At 42.1% G+C, this 22,027-nt stretch overlaps 1 protein-coding gene across 1 annotated transcript; it reads left to right on the plus strand.

Annotated features, from left to right (window-relative positions):
- Positions 1-135: 135 nt before the first annotated feature.
- On the plus strand, positions 136-15,241 carry ARF4 (ADP ribosylation factor 4). Its single transcript, XM_053298393.1, has 6 exons — positions 136-637; positions 7,981-8,061; positions 9,203-9,312; positions 11,880-11,951; positions 12,933-13,058; positions 13,984-15,241. Exons 1-6 carry the CDS (start codon positions 571-573, stop codon positions 14,068-14,070), a joined length of 543 nt encoding a protein of 180 aa, XP_053154368.1. The 5' UTR covers positions 136-570; the 3' UTR covers positions 14,071-15,241.
- Positions 15,242-22,027: the final 6,786 nt, after the last annotated feature.

Raw genomic sequence — 22,027 nt, forward strand, 5'->3', positions numbered from 1 at the left:
ACGAAGAGGTAACTACATTTCCCATTATACTATATGCCTCTCTTCTCTCGGAGGGACAAGCCTCCGAGCAGCTTTAGGACTACATTTCCCGTCGTGCCGTGGGGCTCAAACTCGAAAGCTATGAAGGCTGCCGCCGGGGGTAGCCACTGGGAGTCGTAGTCTTCCTGTGGCTCTGGAAGCCTGCTCGAGTCTTCGGCATGTAGGTGGTGCCGCGGTGAGGATGTGGCGGGCGTGACGCGATTTTGTCCGCGTTGGAGCCGGGGTGGCTGTGACGTGGCAGAGAGAGAAAGAAAAGGGGAGAGCGAGAGCGAGTCAGGCTCCCCGGGCACAGCTCAGCCTCCCAGAGCAGACGCCGCCGTTGCCTTCGTCAGCGCCCGCCGCTTTCGGCGTCCCTGCGGCAGCCAGACCAGACGGCGAGAGCGAGCGAGCCAGCGGAACGGGGAGAGAGAGCGAGGTTGATTGACTGAGGAGGGACCGGGGCCCAGGTTGCTGCCTCCGCTTTTCCCCGCCGCCTTCGCACTCGGCCCGCTAGCTCCCTGCGCCGCTGCCTCCGCCCAGCCCGGAGCCGCCATGGGCCTCACCATCTCCTCGCTCTTCTCACGCCTCTTCGGCAAGAAGCAGATGCGCATCCTCATGGGTGAGAAAGAAAGAGGGGGAGAGGGGCGAGCGGGCGAGAAAGCGGGACCCACCGCCGAGCAGCTCCAGCACGCTCGCGCCCCGGCTAGCTAGGCAGGCCCCACCCCGGGCAGAGCGGGCGGCCCGGCGCTTGTCTCCGGACGCGGGGCCGCTGCCCTCCCATCTGTGTTTTCCTCCCCCGCAGCCCGGACGCGGGCTGCTCGGGGGCTCCTTCCCGGGCGGGCGGGCAGGGAGACGAGGTGCAGCAGCCTCGCTTCGGTGAAGCAGTGTTGTTTGGCTGGGCCTGCGGAGGAGGAAGAGGAGGAGGAGGAGGGTGGGCTGCAAGAGGAGCGCAGTGCCGTGGCGGTGGGGGAGATCTGGACGGAGCTGCCTCTGCTCCTTTCGGAGGGGCGCCCACAGTCCATCTTGGAGAGGACGTTTCGGGGCGGCGGCGGCGGCTCTGCTCTGCCCGGGGCCCTCTTGCTCTTTTCAGGATGTGGGTTCGTTCTCCGTGTGATTGGCTTCCTGTGTTTCAAAATAAGCTCGGTGCCTTCAGCCTGGTCACCGGCTCATTTGCGCACACAAAGCGGTCTGGCGGTTGTGTTCGGGGGAATTTTTAACTTGCATCGCGCTTTTCTTCTTGCATAGGAACGCAGCGCGAGTTAATTAAAATGGAAGAGAGGCCTACCTTCAGGGCTGTCTTCTCAGTCTCTAGTCTTCTGAATTAACATACCTTCTTTCTCTCTCCACCCCCGCCATCCTCCTTTTCTTCTTCCTCCGCCCCCCCCCCCCGCAGGTCTGTGATAGTGAATAACCAGTGTGCAAATGTCGACATTGCTCCCATACCATTCATATCTCAAACAGGATGTGGCAGCATTAAGAGCTGTTAACGTTTGCTGCCATTTTGGGGGAAAGATGTAAACCGAGTTGTAAAATTGCTGTTCTTGATCTATATATGCATGGCATGAAAGCTCTGTTTCTGATTTAAGGCTGCACAAATAATACCGGGTGTATGTTTCTGATAGCCCGGAATGCCTAAAATTCTGTGCAAATTACCTAATGGCTTATCTGAAACATCATTTGTTTTGAGTGATCTTTCAATAGTTCAGTCAGATCAACAGAACAAGAGTTTGAATTGTTTAATCTAATTCATAATGGTGATCTTGAAACTGAAAATGTCACAAATATGTGTTTTCTCTTACCATCTACTTCTTGCCCATCCCCCTTCTAGTTAATGCAATACTGAAGACTAATCTTATCACAGTCCCCATAGTTACCTGGTCATTGATACTTAAACATTTTAAAATTCAGCTCTGAATTTGTTTGGTGTGCTTAAGATGTAGAGAAGGGATCTTTCCTGATGGAACAATTGCTGCTTTTGAGCTCTACTTAACAATGCTAGTGAGATGACTGACACTAGAATTGATTTATTGTTAGAAATACCTTTTCCCTGATGTATTGACATATTTTCCTTTTTTTTTAAAGTCATTGTAAATTACCAGAATAGTTGGAATGTAATCACAGTTCTTAATTCATTTGCAAACTTTTGGGTATGTAATTTTCGCTGTTGGAATTCTGTTTGGACATGTATCACTGTAAGGAAAGATTCAGAAAGCTAGTGTCTCTGGAAATGTGTTTTTCTAAGTGCCACACTGTAGGTGAAGCATTCTTGTTCGCAGTTGCTGATGAGACACTAACTGCTGTGTTTGCATTGGATAGAAAAGGCTTTATTCTATACAGAACACTTGACACTGTTGCACATTGGTGTGGTAAAATAATGAGTTCGCTACTTATTCTTAGAATAACTTGTGAAAAGAGACATAAAATACAGGCCATGTTTGCTTCTGAAAATTCTTGTTTCAACATGAAATTCTTCATTTTGAAGAAGCCTGCAGAAGTGGATCCAGAACCAAATAATATATATCTTCTGCTCTTACAACAGCACATAAAACAAGCTTCACAACTGAGAAGCTAATCTATCTGAACCATTCAGGACAAGACGATGTTTTGGAATTACTACCAGTAACTTAAAGATCCTCAAATTGCCTCATCCAGACCTTCAGTGGCACACCATCAACAGTAGTTTCTTCTGTGGGTGGAAGGAAAGTTATGCTCATGCAAGGATTCCTTTCAGCAAGGAGTTACTTTGTGCCACCAAAGGTCTGGATGTCATCTCATTGTGTGTGTGTGTGTGTGTGTGTGTGTGTGTGTGTGTAAAAACATCTTTCACCCTAACTTAATTCCTTGCCTGTTATGGCTTCACCTGGACTTGTTTGTCAAAATCAGTTGCTCCCATTAATTCTCTGGCCACTACTGTAATATTTTAATAAGACTTCTTCAGAAGTGACACTGTTTTAAAGTCACTTAAAAGTGATTTCTTTTTAAAAGTGATTTCTCTTGTTAATTTTTTTACTCTTATATAATCAAACACAAAATTATGCCTTGCTGTGTTTTCTTTATGCACTTCTAAGGCTATAATAATAATAATACATTAAAGCCCTGACACCATCACCACCCCTGTCCAACTCACTTTTCCTCCTGGGAAGCTTTTAGGAAATAAGCTATCCATCACCACTCCAAGTTGTACACTTCTTGTATCTGTTAGAGACTTCGGTCAAGAAGAGATTACTAGGATAAATTGACAGTTCATCTCTGATAGTAACACACAGTTTCTCATTATGGTGGCTTTTTGTTTAAAATGTTTATCATACTTCATCACTATTTAGTGTTTGAGTGGTTTAAGCATCTAGGTCTTCTAGATGCCCTGAAATGTAGTTATTTTTTGACTAGTAAACTTTTTGACTATAAATGTAGCTATTTTTTGACTAGAAGGCAATAGATTTAGAGGTCATCTGAAGATTTAGATGGCATATATGAATTTTCCCTCTACAAAACCCTCTGCCACAAAGCAAGTCACTAAACCATTATAGTGCTGTATTTATCTGAATCCAAAACTAGGTCTCCCCTGCCCCGCCTCCCCGTTCTTTGATAGAAATTGTGGGGTCATCTTAAATTCAGAGTCCTCTTCCTTTTGGGTAAATACAGATATAGCCCGTATTTAACCTGTACTTTAAAGGGGTCATCTTAAATTCAGAGTTGCCTTCTACTTGGGTAAATATGGTACCTTGATATCCCTTCTTCCACTGTTCATACCCAGAATATACCATTGTCCTGAAAAGGCACGAAGTCAAAACAAGTGTGTTAAAAGCTTTTTTAATTTTGTGTTTTAAAAAAGATTTTAACATAATTTAGTGTATCTGTTCCTATCAAAATGCATTGTGTATTGTTCATTCTTCAGAACCTAGAATAGTTTACTAAACTTTCAGAAACTCTACATGAAATTCTTTGATATGTCTCAGAAGAAAACATGCTTTATCTAAAGATCAGAATATAATACTTCTATCTTAAATATAGCAGATACACTGTAGAAAGGATACTATAGATGATTTATCTATTAGAGTTGATGCAATTCTTCCCCACGCAGGCACAGTTCCTGCATGCAGAGGAAAACCCATATAAAAGAGCCCTGTCTTCTTTTGTCATTTCTCTTTCCTACCTGCCTGGAGTTCACATTCCTTGCTTTAAACCCCAAATGGCTCTTCCATCTGCGAAAGGGAAAGGGCAGTTTTTACTAACTCCCCCTACAGCCCTCCATGCATGTTCAGGAGAGATTCCAGGCCACCGGTGTGGATTTGCATGGGATTTGGGGGCAGCTATGCCAAGAAGGAAACAGAAAAGATTGTTTTCACAAGTGTCATAGACCGCAGTGCAATTTACACTAGTGTTGCTGGAAACATGGCTCTCTGATGCTCTGTGGGCATGTGTGCAGGTGCTCATGAGAAAGGATTGTTTATTGTGTTTTCTTTGTATTCCTAAAGAACACACACTGTCTCCAGTGTGTCTGAAATCTGAGTGTGTATGTAATTGATGAAAGCTGCTATGTAAAATTTTGGACAATCCAGTACTTCTAAGGTGATGTGAGAGGTTAAAAAACCCCTAATTTTAATGCTATATTAAAATTAATACGTTTGCATAGAGAATATTAATATAGTTGCATAGATTACGAGAATCAGGATGCTTTGGAAGATGCTAGATCTCTTGGACACGTCAGTCTTTGCTAAATGGTTTATTTAAGTTGCTGTGTTTATCATAATTTTTGTGTGTATTAGTTTCCAGTCCAAATCACTGAAATTAAGTGACTGTAGTTTACAACACAATGTAATGTATGTTTGTTTTTCTAGGTCAGACTTTGCATTTTAATGTCGCCTCCTAAAATAAGAATTAAATAGTTCCTACTGATTGCTATTTTGACTACAAGTGTACTGCCTTGTCAGTCCTGCATTCTATCTCTGATGGCATGTTTGCTTATACTTCTGAAGAATCCACTATTTCTTGAACACACAAACTGGCCTTATATAAAATCTAGGCAGACTAACTTGCAAAATTCAGAACTTGAGATTGAATTAATGCAGTGGATAAAATAACTAAAAATGTTAGTTATACGGTGTGGAGTTTGCTCTCCAACATATAAGGCATACTATAAAGGGTTTAGTTATATCACAGGTGCACGTTAAGATGAACCTCCGTTTATATTTTGGAAGCGCTTTTCGTTTATAATATAGACTAGTTATAGTACAATGTTCACATTGCAAGCTTTCTTTGGCTTGAACATGGCTGTTTTGGGGGTAAGAGAGGTAAAGCTATTGAGTATGCTTTCATGATAGCTCACTGTAGTTCTAAATATTCTAAAGTTGAGACGTTCCTCTGAGAGGAAGATATGAATAATTCTAATATGAAAATCTTGAGTTTTCATTTCCACTGTTAAATAGAAATCCTTGATCCAGCTCTATATGTATGTTGACCCCTTGTCCTCCTAACTGGTTAATTGTCAAAACATCATGGTCTCTTTAGACCTACATTGATGAAGTTGTCAGAGATTTGCTGTTGGTTCTATCCAACCATAAAACTGAGATGGTTTGTCTGGGGGGGGGAAATGAACATAGTGCTCCAAAATTCCATTAACAGAGATTGGTAAAATAATACAAAATAAAACTAAAACAGAGCCCAAAACTGCAAATTTCACCTGATCTAGGGCAGGCAAGCTGTTCAGCCTGGAGACGTATTGAAACCTTTTAAGTACAAAGAGCTATATTCAATTAAGATTTGTGCATTTGATTGTCAACTTCCTTGAGTGCAGACTGATTCAGATGAAATACCAAACTGTTACATGAATAGACTTTAAGGACTCTTGGGGTTGTGCTCACTCCTCCTCCTTGTCTGCCTCTATACCCTCCATTTCTGGTTCAAGGCAAATCATGCTGTCTTGTCCAGACTGGCTGTGGTTAGCACTTGCTTTACAACTATGGATTAAAGGCCAGGGTTTTCTCTCAAGAGGAAAGGAATCTTGGTGTATGAGGGGATGGGGCAATAGCTCAGTGGTAGAACATCTGCTTTGTGTGCAGAAAGTTCCAGATGCATTCCTTGGCGTCTCCAGGTAGGGCTGGGAAAGACTTGTGCTTGAAACATTGGAGAGCCGCTACCAGTCAGTGTAGATCAGGCCTGCACAACTCAAATACTTCAGTGGCCCAGAACCAACCATGATGTGGTGTGGGGGCACCAATGTCCATTTTGACCATGGGTCTATTTCCCTGGTATGCTGCTGCAAGGAGGGTTGTATTTCTACTCGTACAACGAGAACAACCTGCGCCACTAGGGTTTATTTTTGAATGAAATGTGGCCTCTTTTCTTGTGGCATTTTTTAAAAGGGGGTTGGGGGTGTGTGCGTGTAAGTAAGAGAGAGGGAGAACTGTGCAGGTGCATATCTCCATTGACATGTATGACAAGTATTATTGAAGGTAAACTTAGTTGTATTTGTCCTCCACCCCAATCACTTTCTGGGATGCTCTGTACAGGTTCTTGTTGAGACCAGAGAACATAGGCTTCATTTTGACATATTTCCTTCATATACTGGAGCTGTGAGCAATTTCTCTGTGCTATTCTTTATAAATGGCAAATAAGGTGCGATTTTTTTTTAAATTGAGAAACTTTGAATTCAAATGCTCAGCTACTCAAAATGGACACACCACCCAGAGATGTATATATCAGGCAGTATATACATATAAGTAGATCGATCAATCAATCTGTACAGAAGGAATTCCATCAGTGTTCCCTCTAAGGCATGTGCATGCGCACACAAGTTTTTTTGATGTCGACTCAGTTAATGTTTGATTCTGCTCAGGTTGAATCAGGAAGGCCTCACTCAGAATGCACTTGTGCACATACTGCCTTGTTATTGCCACCCAGAACAAAATTCATTCCACACACAGATGAAATATTAGAGGGAAGACTGAATTCCATATCTTTTTCTTGTTTTCTTGTTCCCCAGCACCCTCCACTCCTGCCCTCAGCAAGCAGCAGCGTGGGCATAAGAGAAGGGGGCGGTACAGAGAAGGTTTCTGCATTGCGCACCTTAGACATGAGCAGAGGAGGGTGACACACTCCTTTGGCCTGCTGGGCCATTTCCCTCCTCCTCCAGAACTGGCGGTAAAAAACGATTTTTCTAACTCCTGCTGGCATTGGAGCAAAATAGTCCTTCCCCCACCCTCTTGTATGGCCAGAGCAAGGGAGAGCACAGGCTGCCTTGCTTGCTCCCTCCCACGTACTTTCCTGGTGACAACAGAAGGCAGAGCTGGCCAAGAAAGCACATAGCGGTGAGGCAGGCAGGCAAGGAAGCCGGCACTCTCCCTTGCTGTGACCCTGGCTGTTTTGGCCATCCATGGGGGTGGGGAAAGGAATTTTTACACCGATACTGGTAAAGTACATGGAGGTGGGGTGGGCGGGAGCGGCACTCTCCCTCGTGACCAGTCCAAGGGGGCAAGAAATTGAATCTTTTGCTCAGATGCCAGCTGCGGGGGGAGAAAAAATGATATCTTTCATGCCAGTTCTAGAAGAGGGAAATGGCCCAGCGGGCTAAGAAAAAAAAGGCCTCACGGGCCAGATCTGGCCCGCAGACCATATGTTGTGCAGGCCTGGTGTAGACAGTACTGATCTAGATGGACCAGTGATCTGATTCCATAAAAGGCAGCTTTCTATGTTTCTATAAGGGGAGGAGGGAGCATGCAATTCAAGCACTCCTCAAAGTTTATAGCATGTTAGACCATCTTTTGACGTATGTTAAACCACCTGAGATGGAGGATGAAGACTTCTTATGGAGGCAGAAAGTCTAGCTTAAAGACAAAAATCCTTGGAACGGGAAACTAAACACTGCTCATTGGAAAAATGTGGTGCTATCCTGTTATAGTCAAAAGTCTTTATTAAGAACCTGCTCTGAGTTGATTAAATTAATAATAAACTTTATTTTTCTAGTTGGATTGGATGCTGCTGGAAAAACAACTATTCTGTATAAACTGAAGCTAGGAGAGATTGTCACTACAATTCCCACAATTGGTAAGAAAATAGTGTGTCCTTGTCTTGCTAATACTAGTGTGAAAGCAGCCTTTTTTTGTTCAGATGGCTTTTTTTTTTAAAGCCCCAAACCTGTAATTGGATCAGTTTGCCACAGAGTAGGTTAGAGTTGAATTCTTAGGTTTGTTCCTACAATATGCTGTATGTCACAGACTTTCATGACAGGATGATGCTTACCAAAAAACCTCAGGGTATTAGTGTAAATCTCTGGGATGGAGCTAGTTGTGGCCAGAACAAGCTGAATAGCCTGTACCACTTGCTTGCTTCCAAGTGATGATGGTAGATAAGACCTGTTTTCCTCTGCCTGTAGTGGCAGTCAAGTCAAATAACCCTTCAGAAACCAGAGATATGAACCCTTGCTAGCTGGGCAAAGAGGCAACTTTTAAAGTGCTGACTTTCCTACAATTTTGCAGGAGAGAGCAGCGGTCTCTATTCAACCCCAGCACAGTATCTCTCCCCTTGTCTGTTGCTGGGTATTCCTTTTGTGTATGCTTGTTTGGGACAGAGAGCTACCCCCCATTTTGCTATGTAAACTTTGTTGAAAACTTTATTGAAAAGTGGTATATACATTTAATATTCTAATAACAAAAATGTATTATACCACTTCACACAACAAAAATTCACAAAACAGTTTACAGAGAAAAAGAAATAAAATGGTTCACTGTCCAAAAGGGCCCACAGTCTAAAAAGAAAAACAATGTAGATACAGCTGTGCTGGTGTTGGCTAGGAACAGTTGTTTCCCCTCTGCTAAATATAGGAGGGTTGCCACTTTGAAAGACACCTTTTAGCTCAGCAGAGATAATAATGCTCAGCTAGCAGGGGTAGAATGTGAATAAGTCCTTGCCGTCTAAGATTTTGCAAATATCCTGGCTTCTTATAACTTGAATATGAAGTTGCATTTATATGGCCATTTATAAACAAGCAGATAGAGCTGTAATTGCAAGCTCTATTAGATTTATATCCTATTTTCCCTTTAGAACATTCAGAACAGCTTAAGTGAAGCCTTCAATAGTTTCTCATCTAGCTACTGATTCCGCTCATACCTGTTTAGCTTCAGTAGTGCTATAGTACTAGGTATTCACTGGTCTTGATTGTCATAAATGCTTTTGTTTTTCTGTTTAGGTTTTAATGTGGAAACAGTAGAATATAAAAACATATGTTTCACTGTTTGGGATGTTGGTGGCCAAGATAAAATCAGGCCACTCTGGAGGCATTATTTTCAGAACACACAGGTAAGTCCTGTGAGAGATACCTGAAAAAATCTGTCAATCATGTCATGGATAGATAGTTGAAAAGCTGTGTACCAAGAAAAAGCTTATACGAAGACCTTTATATGGAGATAGCTTTCTTTTTCAGGGTGCTTCCCTCACTAGCACTGTCCGATATGACTTGTCAGTGTTAATTTGTAATGATTAAAGGTTTCAAAAAGCAATTTGATGGATTTTTCTAAGATCGTTAAATATGCTGTGGACTAGGCCAATATTAGAATCATGCTTTCACTCTGTAAATGTTGAACTGTCTTGCTGTATGTAATTCCTGATTTACCAGTGCGCAGCAGCAGTACAGCATGATCCCTGCTATTCCTTGCATGGGTGTGTTTTGTAAAAAGCCTTTACCTGTTAGCAGAAAAACAGTGAAATTTGTTGGTGAATCCGCCTTGTCAGGGCATTTCACAAGGTGGGTGCCATCATGAATACAACCCCACTGCATTGCTTCTAAGGAGGAGGGATCACTATCTCCCTCTGACCTAAGTAGGCATGGGAAGAACATATAGGAGGTGTTCGCTTAGGTTCATAGGGTCCAGGCTCTTTAGGGCCTGAAGTGAGTCTGAAAGGAAATTGGAACAGCTATGGTGTTTGCAACTCTTGTTTAACTACTGTACTGCAGAATTCTACACTAGCTAGAGCTTCTGAACAATCTTCAGCCTTATAAAGAGAGTGTTGCAAAAATCTAACCTAGAAGTTGCCAGAGAATGAATAATACTGGATTGTTCTTGGTCAGAGAAGGGTCACAAAGTGGTCATCGGCCAAAGCTGGTAAGAAGCATTCCTGTTCCTAATAGTGAAATGGGATCCAGGAGCACACCTAGCCTGCTAGCTTGTTCCTTCAAGGAGACTGTGATAACCCCCTTTTTCCAGAGACTGATTGTTGGCTTAGATACAGGTGCTTCACATGATTGATGTGAAGTGCTGGAGGGGGTTAGCCCGCTCTCCCCACAGACAATCAAGAGGCATCCCTGGGATGTCACAGAGCCAGCTGGGGCTGCGTGACCCCCAAGAAGTTCCAGGATGCCCCACGCGAGCACATAGGGCATCCTGGAGAGATCCCCGAGCCCAGGAGGCTGCTTGCAGCCTCTTGGTCATGGGTCTACTCGTGTGTCGCCACACGCCGCAGCAACACGCGAGCAAAAAGATGAGGTTAATGGAGCGCTCGCTCCATTAACCTAATCTAAGGGGAGGGGGAATTAGGCGGGCTAACCACCTTGGGAGCACCAAACTCGCCTGCAAGCCCGGTGGTTCCCATGATCCCTTAGCCCGCTTTCCCGTGATTGTGAGAACAGCTTCATGGTACCTCTCCTGTGCTTAGACTATACAGATCATTAACTATACAGATCATTTCACCCTGGTTAGGGTGAAATTCTCTGGCGTTTACAATACTGAAAGGAGTAAATTGGACCAATTAAAACACCTTAGAGCAGGTCTTCACAACTTTGGCCCCGCACCTGTTGTTAGACTACAACTCACATCATTTCAGTCAATTGGCCAGTGTGACTGAGGATGATGGGAGTTGTAGTCTAATAGCTGGAGAGTCAAAGTTGTGTAGCCCTGACTGAGAGTGTAATAGAGGTTTCCAGGAACTCTGAGGGATTTGTGGGCCTTGCTGTCTCTAATGTCATAGACTTACAAAACTGTCTCAGGCCACTAGCATGTGTTATTTCTAAATGCCCTCTAAGTAGTCTGTGGAACCACTTCCACTTGTGAATTATTGCAGTGAAACTGACTGTTTGGGCACAAGCCTCACTAAACAGATTGGAGCTCACTTGAAAGGCTTTCTAATGAAGAAAGGTTCTGCTCAATCTCTGTTTAATGTTCTGATCTTTCACTTGCATGGCTTTGACTGCTTTCCATCAAGACATCCTAGTACAGCTGTCCCTCTCCAATCGCGGTTTTCCCATTTGCGGATTTGAGTATCCACAATTGGGAACTTGTGATCCCCTTGCCAACCACAACCCGCGTATCCATGGTTTGGCAAGGAGGGTCATTTTCCGGGGGTTGGGGCGATTCTATCTATTTTTCACCTTATTTTTGGTATTTTCACAACCGCGATTCCCCTAACCTCCTTTTGGCCATTGTTTTAAATGGCTCGTCTACTGCAAATTCGCCAACCGCCAAGGTTTTCCCTGAATAGGACCCTCACGGTTGGCAAGTGATGACTGTGGCCTTTTGGCTAAGATCAAGTGTAGAAACACTCTTGGCTGCTTGCTGTAAAGTTTGTGAATCATATTGGAAATAAAATTTCTTGTATTTGTGTTGAATGGAATAAAACTTTCCACGATTCAAGTGGGAAGAATGTGTTCCACTGTAATTGGTATTATGTTGGTGTTGCTTTTGATAGCCTTTCTACGATATTGGTCCATTGTGATGGAACACTTGTGGGCTTTCGGTTCTACTTGACTCTGTTTCATATGGTCATGTTTTAAAACTAGTCTTTAGGGGTAAAGTGACGTTTCCGTGTACCACTGGATTGTATTCAGACAATAAAGATGTGTTTTTCTAATTGAGTTTGCCTTGTCTTTTCAGGGTCTCATTTTTGTGGTAGATAGTAATGACAGAGAGAGAATCCAGGAAGCAGCAGAAGAGCTGCAGAAAATGGTAACCATCTATAGCTTTTTAAAACCTGAAATTCTAATATCACCTGTACTTGACTGGACAATTACTCCACAGCTGATAAAAGGAGGCATATAGAATGGGTGTGCAAGTCCTAATTTACAAAAACATCACACACCTTACTTATGAAACGACGTGCAGGTGTGCTGTTGTGTTTAAAAGATCCAGATTTTATAAGGTGTTAAGAATATTTCCATTCAGTTTCAGTAAAAAGCTCCTTTGCAGCTGTGTTCTTGATATGACATGTGTCTTGTCTGCCCTACTTATAAGCACTGATGAGTTCTTGATAAATTAATCAGTTAGCTACTAGGGGTGTGCTCGAGCCGAAATTTGCGGTTCAGTTCGAACCAAACTGCTGGTCCGTGAACTGGTTTGGTTGAACCGGCCAGTCCACTCAGTTCGACTGAACCTGTTTGAGGGGCTATGCTTGTAAAGGGGAGTCCAGTGAGAGATTCTGCTCTGCAAGCAAAGGGGTGGGGGAATGGTTGAAAAGGATTCTAAAGGGCAGCCAGGCTGGGGGGTGGTGAGAAGGCATCTTTAAAAGTAGATTAATATTGTTAATGGCCTGGCAGCGGCCACTGTTGAACCAGTAAGAACCATAAGCTATTTTTAAAGGGGCCCCTCTCATCACCGGCTGCCCTTTAGAAAAGTTTCAAGGATTCTCCCACCCCTTTGCTTATAAAGAGGAATCCTCACCAGATTCCCCTCTGCAAGCATAGCCCCTCAATCCTGCACTGGTCCGCCGTGGACTGAGCTCAGTTCGGTTCAGTTGTGGACTAGACTGCCTCTGGTTCGAGGTGAACCGGTTCAGGATTGAATCGTCCGTGCACACCCCATTAGCTACCAAATGCTACTTGCTAGAATGAGACACAAAAATATTAGCAGGCCTCCTATCTTCTTAGATTGTGTAAGTCTGATTGTAGTATAACTAAAACAGAAATAAACTAACACGGCTTCCTCTATTAGCTTCAGGAAGATGAGTTGAGAGATGCAGTGCTGCTTCTCTTTGCAAACAAACAGGACTTGCCAAATGCCATGGCAATCAGTGAAATGACAGACAAACTAGGTCTTCAGTCCCTGCGTAACAGAACTGTAAGTATGAAGGCTTTCTATATTCAGTTAAGCTTCTAAATGAAAACTGTCCTGATATCTGGTATTCTCTTATTTCGCTAGCTGTAATGGTTTATTCCCATACCTGCATAGGGTGAAATGGGACTCTTCTGCTTCCTCTGTCCTACTACAACCCTACAAAAAAACTGCTCCTGAGGGTTGGGGGATCTTTGAAATAATGTCTGTGGCAGTGTTCCCTCTAAGGTGTGCACACATGCCTGCACTCAAAAGGGTTTTTTTAAATGTCCACTTTGTTAGTTTTAGATCCCACTCAGGTTGAATCAGAAAGGTCCCATTCTGAATACATGTGTGCACACACTGCCTTGATACTGCGGACCTGAACAAAACTCATTCTGTAAACAGATGGAAAAAAATTAGAGAGAACATTGGTTTGTGGTGGGTGGGGCTACAGCTTTGGTGCATTTGGTGAAAATGGGTGAGGGGTGCTCTCATGAGTCTACTGCTTGCACAGGAGACCATTAGATTCAAGTCATTGACTTCATATTCACAAATATATAAATGTAGTAACAACTAGTATCTCATCTAGTATTGCTCTTTTTCCTCATTTGTTTTGGGAAAACATCAGTTGTGTAATTTTAGACTGATCTCCAGAGGTTAGACTCTGAGACATATAAAAGGCTTGGTTTAATCAGTGTCCCTGAAGAGGAGTGTGTACGCTGAAATACATTGGGCTGCTTTCGGTCCTCCTTTTTGTGTTTCCCTCTCATTGCTCCTGAACAGGGTTGGGGCCATAATTTAGAATGAAGCAGGATTCTAGTACATTCATGTAGCTGCTAGAGATAATATCCTCAACTCTTTCTAGTTCCATTTTGGGCAGTGGAATGTCAACTTTTTTTCATCATGTAATTCATGTTTAAATGCCTTATTTCTTCTCCCCCTTCAACAGTGGTATGTTCAAGCTACCTGTGCTACACAAGGAACTGGTCTGTATGAGGGACTTGACTGGCTGTCAAATGAGCTTTCAAAGCGCTAACTGAAACTGGATGACTTTCGCACCAGGGACATGTTTGATATAAGTGGTCTAGGCTTGTTACAACAAAATTAGTTTGCATCTTGGTTATTATACAGTATCTGGAACTGGTTTGGGCAGAATATTACAGCATTTTGACTTATTTTGTTGCCAATTATTGTTTACCAAGTTACATGTTACCAAGGTAACAATATGCTTGGGTTAAAAAGAACTCCTTAATTTGGGAAAAAAAGTGTATCTTCTGATTTTTACTTCTCTTGTTAGCCTAAATGCCTGAATATAGTTGTGACTTAGAAATCTGTTTGAATGCTTCTTGAGCCCCAATTAAATTATATGTTAAAAGATTCCCCCCCCCCCGTTTTCTTTAGTTATGGATATCTTATTCCATTCCTTAGACAGTCTGCTGACTTAATCTACCATTCCATTATATTTATTTCTTTCCCTTTATAAAAACACTTCCTAATATTGCTCCAGTCAGGAAAATGCTCTAAAACACTATTGAAATCTGCACTGAGGAACATTTTATTAACCCTTTGGGTTGTCAGCCCACTTGCCTTTGTGTGAATTAAATCTGGTTGGTAGAATATTTCTGTGCTGGTTGCAACAAGCTCATTGAGGTTTTTAATATTCAGCAGATTGTCTTCCTTTATATTGTATCTTTTTTTGTTGCATGTTGCTTTTTGGTATCGGCCTGTTTTGCCCAGTGTATAATAGTTCTGCTGAAGTTTTACTGTTTATTGGTGAACATATCTTCATGAAGACAGATTTTGGAAAATTCTTCAGACTCAATGGATTTAATTTCTTCATAACCTACTCAGAATTCCTAATTCCTAATAAAATGATACAGATGTATAGCTTTGTGTATGCTCCTTGAATCTTAAGTTCGTGAAACTGATAATATGAATGTGTGACAGAATAATTCTTTTTTCAATAAACTGAGTTTTTTTTCTGTACCTTGAACACAGACACAAATCTGAATAGGCATTGAATTGTTTTCAATTTGGCAAAAAATTAAGATGGGCAGTTAAACTTGTGTACAGTATAGCTGGTTAATCATCAAGGCTAAAAATCCTGTTAAAGTGTTTTGAAGCTGTAAATCTAAATCCTTTAAAGATGTCCAGATATGAAAGTACTAACAGTTTAAAATTGTAATAAAGTACAAACTGCCCAAAGAGTGTGTTGTTTCATACTTGATTTGACAATACTGCTTGTTCTTGTGGGCAACAGTTTTCTTCTGTTTCATTTGCTTGGAAAACCAAAGTGTAGTGTGTAATCCTGACACCATCTAATCTAAAATCTGTTTAGGAAAAGGAAAGGAGGGGATCTGCACTTGCGTATCCAACTTTCAAAAAACAAGCTTTCACTTAACTCCTTTCTTATTTTCTTATTGCAGAGATGTAGGTTTTCTGGAGAAGTATTCCATGTATTTTTTTTTTCTTCATTTGAATAAAATGTGCATTAATTTTCCCCTCAGAAATCTTTACTATGCAATTTTTCCTGATGCCCTAAATTAGTGATTCTTCATATGGGGTCCTCCAGATGTTGCTGAATTACAGCTCCCAGCACTCACAGCCACAATAAATTTAGGAAATCCCTGCTTAGAGGAGAGGCACCATTGTTTTGGAATGTCAATGTTGATACCTTGATTTTGTTATCAAGTCAAAATGAGCATCCTTTGAAAGAAAAATTAAATACAGCAGTTATGGTATGATATCATTAATTGTATCAGCCTCCTTACAAACAGAACACTAATAATCTCAAAGTTGAATTATTGTAATGAGCTCTATTAGGCCTGCCTTTGTATGTAGTTTAGAAACTTCAGTTAGTCCAAAATGTGGCAGTCAGATTGGTCTTGGGGGTTTCCCATAGATACCATATCATGCTTGTGGCCTGGTGGATCACTGCAAAACAGGATGCTAGACTGGATGGGCCTTGGGCCTGATCCAGCAGGACTGTTATGTTCTAGAACTACCTTTGTACATAGAACTCAGTTCAAAATGCAGTAGCCAGATTGGTCTCTGTGGTATCCCAGAGAGACCACATTATGCCTGTTCTTAAACTGTTGCGCTGGTTGCCAATATGTTTCTGGGCACAGTACAAAGTGCTGGTAATTACCTTTAAAGCCCTAAATAGCTTAGGTCTGAGTTACCTGAGAGAGCACCTTGCTCTACAATGTCTCCACTGTTCATTGAGATCATCAGGAGCTTTCCCAAACAGCCGGCTTTGCCATGGGTTTACTTTGAGGTTTTTATGCGAGTTCAAAACTGTCCAAAAAAAGACACAAAAAGTGGGGTGTTCTTTACCCTGGATATAAATCAGGCTACATTCTATTATGCAGTGAAAAACCAAATTGAGTGCTCCCCGACAGCTCACAGGAACTTTGGGGTAAATCTGCCCAATATGTGAATGCACTCCTTCCATTCCAGAGGAGATGTGGGTTAAAAGCCAGGTGTGGAAAACTTCCAGGAGGGATAGATCTTCAGGTGCCACTGGTTCATCTGGTGGTGTCCTGGAATCAGACCTTCTCAGTTGCCCCTAGGTTGTTGAACGTGCTTGCCCGTGGATATGATAATATTAATGCTTTTGAAGGCCTCCAAGGGAGATAAAGATGCATCTTTTTAGCCTGGCTTTTAATGATATTTAGTTTTAATATTAATTGGTTTAAATGATTTTTTTATTCATGGAGTTTTGATTTTAATGTAAACCACCCTGAGTCACTTTAGGACGAGGGCGGGGGATATATAAAGTGAATGAAGAAATAACATGTCACAGCTAACTGCTTTAAACAGCTATTTTTTAGCCTACTTAAGCAAAATAAGCTTATGCGATCACCCAGCATTCTGTGTGTCCCATCAACTTTGCAATGCCTGGACCAATACGAACCAAATTGGGTACAGTTGTAGGGACACCTTGACCATGTAATTTGTGATGTCATCCACCTTGATTCAAGACGGTGGACACATAAATGTTTGGTCCAAGTGAGCTAATGACTGTCCAACCCATTTGAACCAAATTTGGTACAATTGTAGTGACGGGGCACTCAACAGTGTAGTTTGTGATGTCATCCACCCCAATTCAAGATGGTGGACATGTGAAAGTTTAAGGCTGAAGTGGGCTGACATGTAAGGATGGTAACTAACAAACCAACGAAATTTGTGAATGCAAAGCAGTGTCCTGTCTGTTGCTATTTAGTTTCATGCTTGAAACGAATTGGAAGCTTGATCTTTCCAAGATGATCACAATCATCGTGTGAAGTATGCTTTATTGCTTCTGCTCATCAGCCTTGATCCTTGACAAGTCTGCAATTCTTGAATCAGATAATTATAATCTTGTAATACATTCATGAGGCCAATTAACACTTCCATGCAGAACATGCACCCTAACTAGTGAATGTCTCAAAAGATATTGGAGGGTTTGGTAGTTGTAGCCTGTAACTTCATTTAATCCTACTTTACAGCCTGCCGAGTGAATACCATAGTCGTCAAGTAAAAATGAAGATTACATTGTCACACAACAGTGGCCGCTTAGGGTTAGGGCTAGTAACCTAACCCAGTCACATGAACATTAGCTCACATTGCCCCTACACACAATAATGTCGGCACCACTGATGGGAATGCTTCTGCCCTAACATTGCTCAAGGACATGCTGATGCAATCACAGCACATTCTTCAAACGTGTGTGAGGGGTGAGCATCTGAATCACCTCTTGCACACCATTAAAGGACATGCTGCAATCACAATGGTACATTCCTGAGCAATGTCAGGCTTTGCAGGTTTGTGCCAGCAGCCCCAACATTATCGTGTGGGGGTGATGTGGGCCAGTGTTCATGTGAACTGGCCCAGTGGGGTGAGTAAATATCCCACATGTGCCTGGAAGAAATGCAAGACAAGATCATCAGGTGGTTTGTTGCAGGCTGTTATCAATATGCTGATGACACCCAAATATATTTCTCCATATGAACCTCATGAGGAAATGGCATAACTTCCCTAAATGCCTGCTTGGAGGTGGTAATGAGCTGAATGCGAGACAAACTGAAGTTGAATCCAAATAAGAGAGAGGTACTGACTGGGTGGTCAGGACCTGAGTGATGGTTTAGATCTGCCTGTTCTGGATGGGATTATATTCCTTCTGAACGATCAGGTATGTAGTTTGGGAATGTTCTTGGGTCCAAAATTTGGATGGTTTCTCATGTTGAGGCAATGGCTAGGAGTGCTTTTTCTCCGCTTTGGCTGATAATTCCTGCTTACTGGGCAAAGAGGCACCTTTTTAACGTGGTGATTCTATTTATTTAGCAGGGGGAGAGTAACTGGCCCTATCCACCCCCAGCACAGTATTTCCAGTGACTTGCTGGTGTCTGTCTTATATTTCTTTTTAGATTGTGAGCCCTTCGGGGACAGGGAGCCATCTCCTTATTTATTATTTATCTATGTAAATGGCTTTGGAAACTTTTGTTTAAAAGCAGTATATAAATATTTGTTGTAGATGATACGTCAGCTACGTCCATTTCTGTAGGTAAATGACCTTAAAACAGTGGTGCATAGGTTGGTAACCTCCAGGCTCGACTACTGTAATACACTCTATGTGGGGCTGCCTTTGTATGTGGTCAGGAAACTCAAATTGGTACAGAATGCGGTAGCCAGACTGGTCTACATGACCACTGTAAGGGACCACATAATACCGATTTAAAAAAACGACACTAGTAGCTGCCGATAAGTTTCCGAGCAAAATACAAAGTGCTGGTTATTACCGCTAAAGCCATCAATGGCTTGGGTCCAGGGTACTTAAGAGAGCACCTTCTTTGTCATGAACCTTGCTGCCTATTAAGATCATTTGGGGAGGTCCAGTTATGGTTGCTACCAGCTTGTTTGGTGACATCTTGGGACTGGGCCCTCTTTGTGGCTGCCCCAGGTTTTTGGAATCTGCTGCCTGTCAACATAAGAGCATCTCCATCTCTGAATGCATCTCCATCTCTGAATGCTTTTAGGAAGACCCTCAAGACACACCTGTTTTTCAGACTTCTGGCATTAATTTTAAACATTGTTTCTGTCTTATGAAGTTGTCTTAGCTTTTTCATTCTGTGAAACTGTTTTGTTTGTACTGTTTTATATTTGTTGTTTTAAATTGTGTACACCACCTAGAACACATATCAGGTGGTGTATAAATATGATAGATAGATAGATAAGATTGGGCTTTGTAGCCTTTCTCCTACACTTGTATTAGAAGAATTTAAAGTTTTGATAAGAAATGCTTTGAGTGTCATGAAAGATGGAGATGCAAAATAGCTGCTCTCTGTTGAATTTCCAAATGATCTAATTGGGTTGAGGAAATTGAAGCTGATACCGTTTTTAAAATGTAAGAATATAACCAGAACTGAAATAGTGAAAGGAACATGGTCTTGATGCTTGTTGAATATGAAGAATTTACACCAGCTTGAGCAAGAAGAAACCTGTTATCATTAAGGAAAAGATTAGGGATGTGCACAAAACAGATTTTGTGTTCTGTTTTGAGCTCAAAATCAATTGCAAAATGGCCAAAACATTCCGTTGGAACAACAGTCAAGCCTGTTGTTTTGATGGAAAAAACTTGAAATGTTTTGAGTGTTTCGGCCACAGGGAACAACGGGAAACTTGAAACAGCCCATTGTTCTTAGGGACAGCAAGGTGAGTTGGGTGGAAGGGCATAATGGATGCTACCTACCACTCAACTCACAAAATAAATGGGCAAGCAGGCTATTTTAAACACACTTTTAACCTTTTCCCCCAAACCCCCATAGGATCCTATGGGGGTTTGGGAAAAGGTTAAGTGCTAAAAATCACCCACTTCCCCATTTCTTTTGTACGTTGGCACTCTAAATGTCAAAATTCTCTTTATTTCTCTTTATTTAGCAGGGGGAGAGTAACTGGCCCTGTCCACCCCAAGCACAGTACCTCCAGTGACTTTTGTTGGTGTCTATCTCATGTTTCTTTTTCGATTGTGAGCCCTTTGGGGACAGGGATCCATCTTATTTGTTTGTCATTTCTCTGTGTAAACTGCCTTGAGCCATTTTTGGAGGGCGGTATAGAAATCGAATGAAAGAATGAATGGATGGAAATGTTTTGATTAAATGGGTTGTTCTGCTCCAAGCTCAAAACAGGCCCTTTATTGGGAGGAAGTTCTGTTTCGAGCTCAAAACACTCAAAATGGCCTGTTTTCAGTCAAAAGGTGTCACCGTCAAACTGTTTTGCACATCTCCAGAAAAGATTAATCTTCACTACTGTCAGCAGTTGAATGTATACAACTGTGCAATATGTGTAATTCTACCATACATTTGATAGAAACTGAAGTTTCTCCTTCTGGTAGATCTTAAAATGTTCAGTTGTGTACTTTTGTCTTTTTAATGTAACACAGCCTAGTGCAAGTGACAGCCATCTTAACACTGAGTATATGGATCACTCTGTCTTAGATAACCTATTTGGATTACTAGTTTCAGGAAGACAAATGCACATTAGGTTTCTCTAAAAAGCTTTCTATAAGAAGGCAACAAAGCAGGATCTTTTGCTCAAGTAAAATTGGTCGGGGGATGTTGCAACACATCTCCAAGGTGGAGATGAAGGCAAAGGTCTTAGAGTTGCTGAGCAACCTACTCTCTTGTCTAAATGGCAAAACTGAGATTTAATGGTGTGATATTGGTTGAAATAAGAGTTACTAGAATAGGTTTCCTAGCTACTTGCAGAGCTGATCAGTTGCATAGCAATCAGAACTTTTTTCATTTTAACTTTTCATTTCTTTGTAATAAGAAAATAAATTACCCTCTGAGGCGGCACACATATAGTCCCTCCTGGATGCGCAATAATTAACATGTAATATTTTGAAATAAGTGAGAGAGTGGTGGGGTAATGTTGGAAAAAACAGCAGAGGAGAGGGAACAATAGGAACAAGTTACGAGGTGAGGTGAGGTGTAAGATCTTCATGGTCCTCTGTGCATTCACATTATTGGGGAGCTGCAGCTGCACAGTTGGCTCTTCGGGAAACTTCTCAAGTTCTTCAAGATGTCTCCCACTATTGGCCTTCCATGTCCAGGAAGCCAAATAGTTGATCAAGCTGCACTGTTTTTGTGGATAGCTTCAAGGTATGTTGACCAGATATTTCCAGTTTCCAACGTTCCTTGCCTGTGGGACACTTATGTGCCCCCTCGCTGCCAGTTGTATCATTCTCATGCCATTCCTCTGGTCCAAGCGAAGCTGTGTCTTCTAAGTCTTAGAATAAGCCTCTTTGTTATCAACAGTGTTCTATGGAGCTACCATTGCATGTATTTATCTGGGGCACATATGAATAGCATATAGCAGAAAGATGTCCAGATATTGTAGCCACAAAGCCAATTGTTTCTATTTCTTGCTGCAGTGAAGATATTATGGGACAAAACTAAAGCATATATACTAGGTTTGCTTCAGGGTGTGCATATTTACTCCTGTTCTGGTAAATCTCTCTGTTGACCAGTGCACTCTTAGGATTGTGCTTTGATGTATGAAATGCAGCTCCCTTAGAGGTATTTGTATAGCTTGACAACCTGGTACAGCATAGTCCATTTTGAACTGCAATAGGATAATCTCTTCCTATCCAAAGCACTTGAAATTAGATATTAGGTTAAAAAACATCAACAACAGCATCCACAACAACACAAGCTATTTTCCTTGCCCCCTGCTACTCCAAGTCCTAGACTTGCCCCCAAAGCCACTCCTGAGGCTTGAGAGACCCTTGGCAACAGTATAGAATGCAGCACATGTGGCTGCCAAAGAAAGGGGAATTCCATGAAACAGCACCTAGTTTGTAGAAATTTTCCCCTTCCCCTGCTGTATCCCGTGCTGTTGCCACAGATCCTTCAGCCCTTGGAAATGGCTTTTTGGCCATCTGGGGCCTCTAGGGAGAAGGAGGAGAAAACTGGCTTGTGCTGTTGTGTGAGCACTGCTCTGGCTGCCACTCA

Source organism: Hemicordylus capensis, chromosome 2, assembly GCF_027244095.1.
Source record: "Hemicordylus capensis ecotype Gifberg chromosome 2, rHemCap1.1.pri, whole genome shotgun sequence".
Taxonomy (NCBI): Eukaryota; Metazoa; Chordata; class Lepidosauria; order Squamata; family Cordylidae; genus Hemicordylus; species Hemicordylus capensis.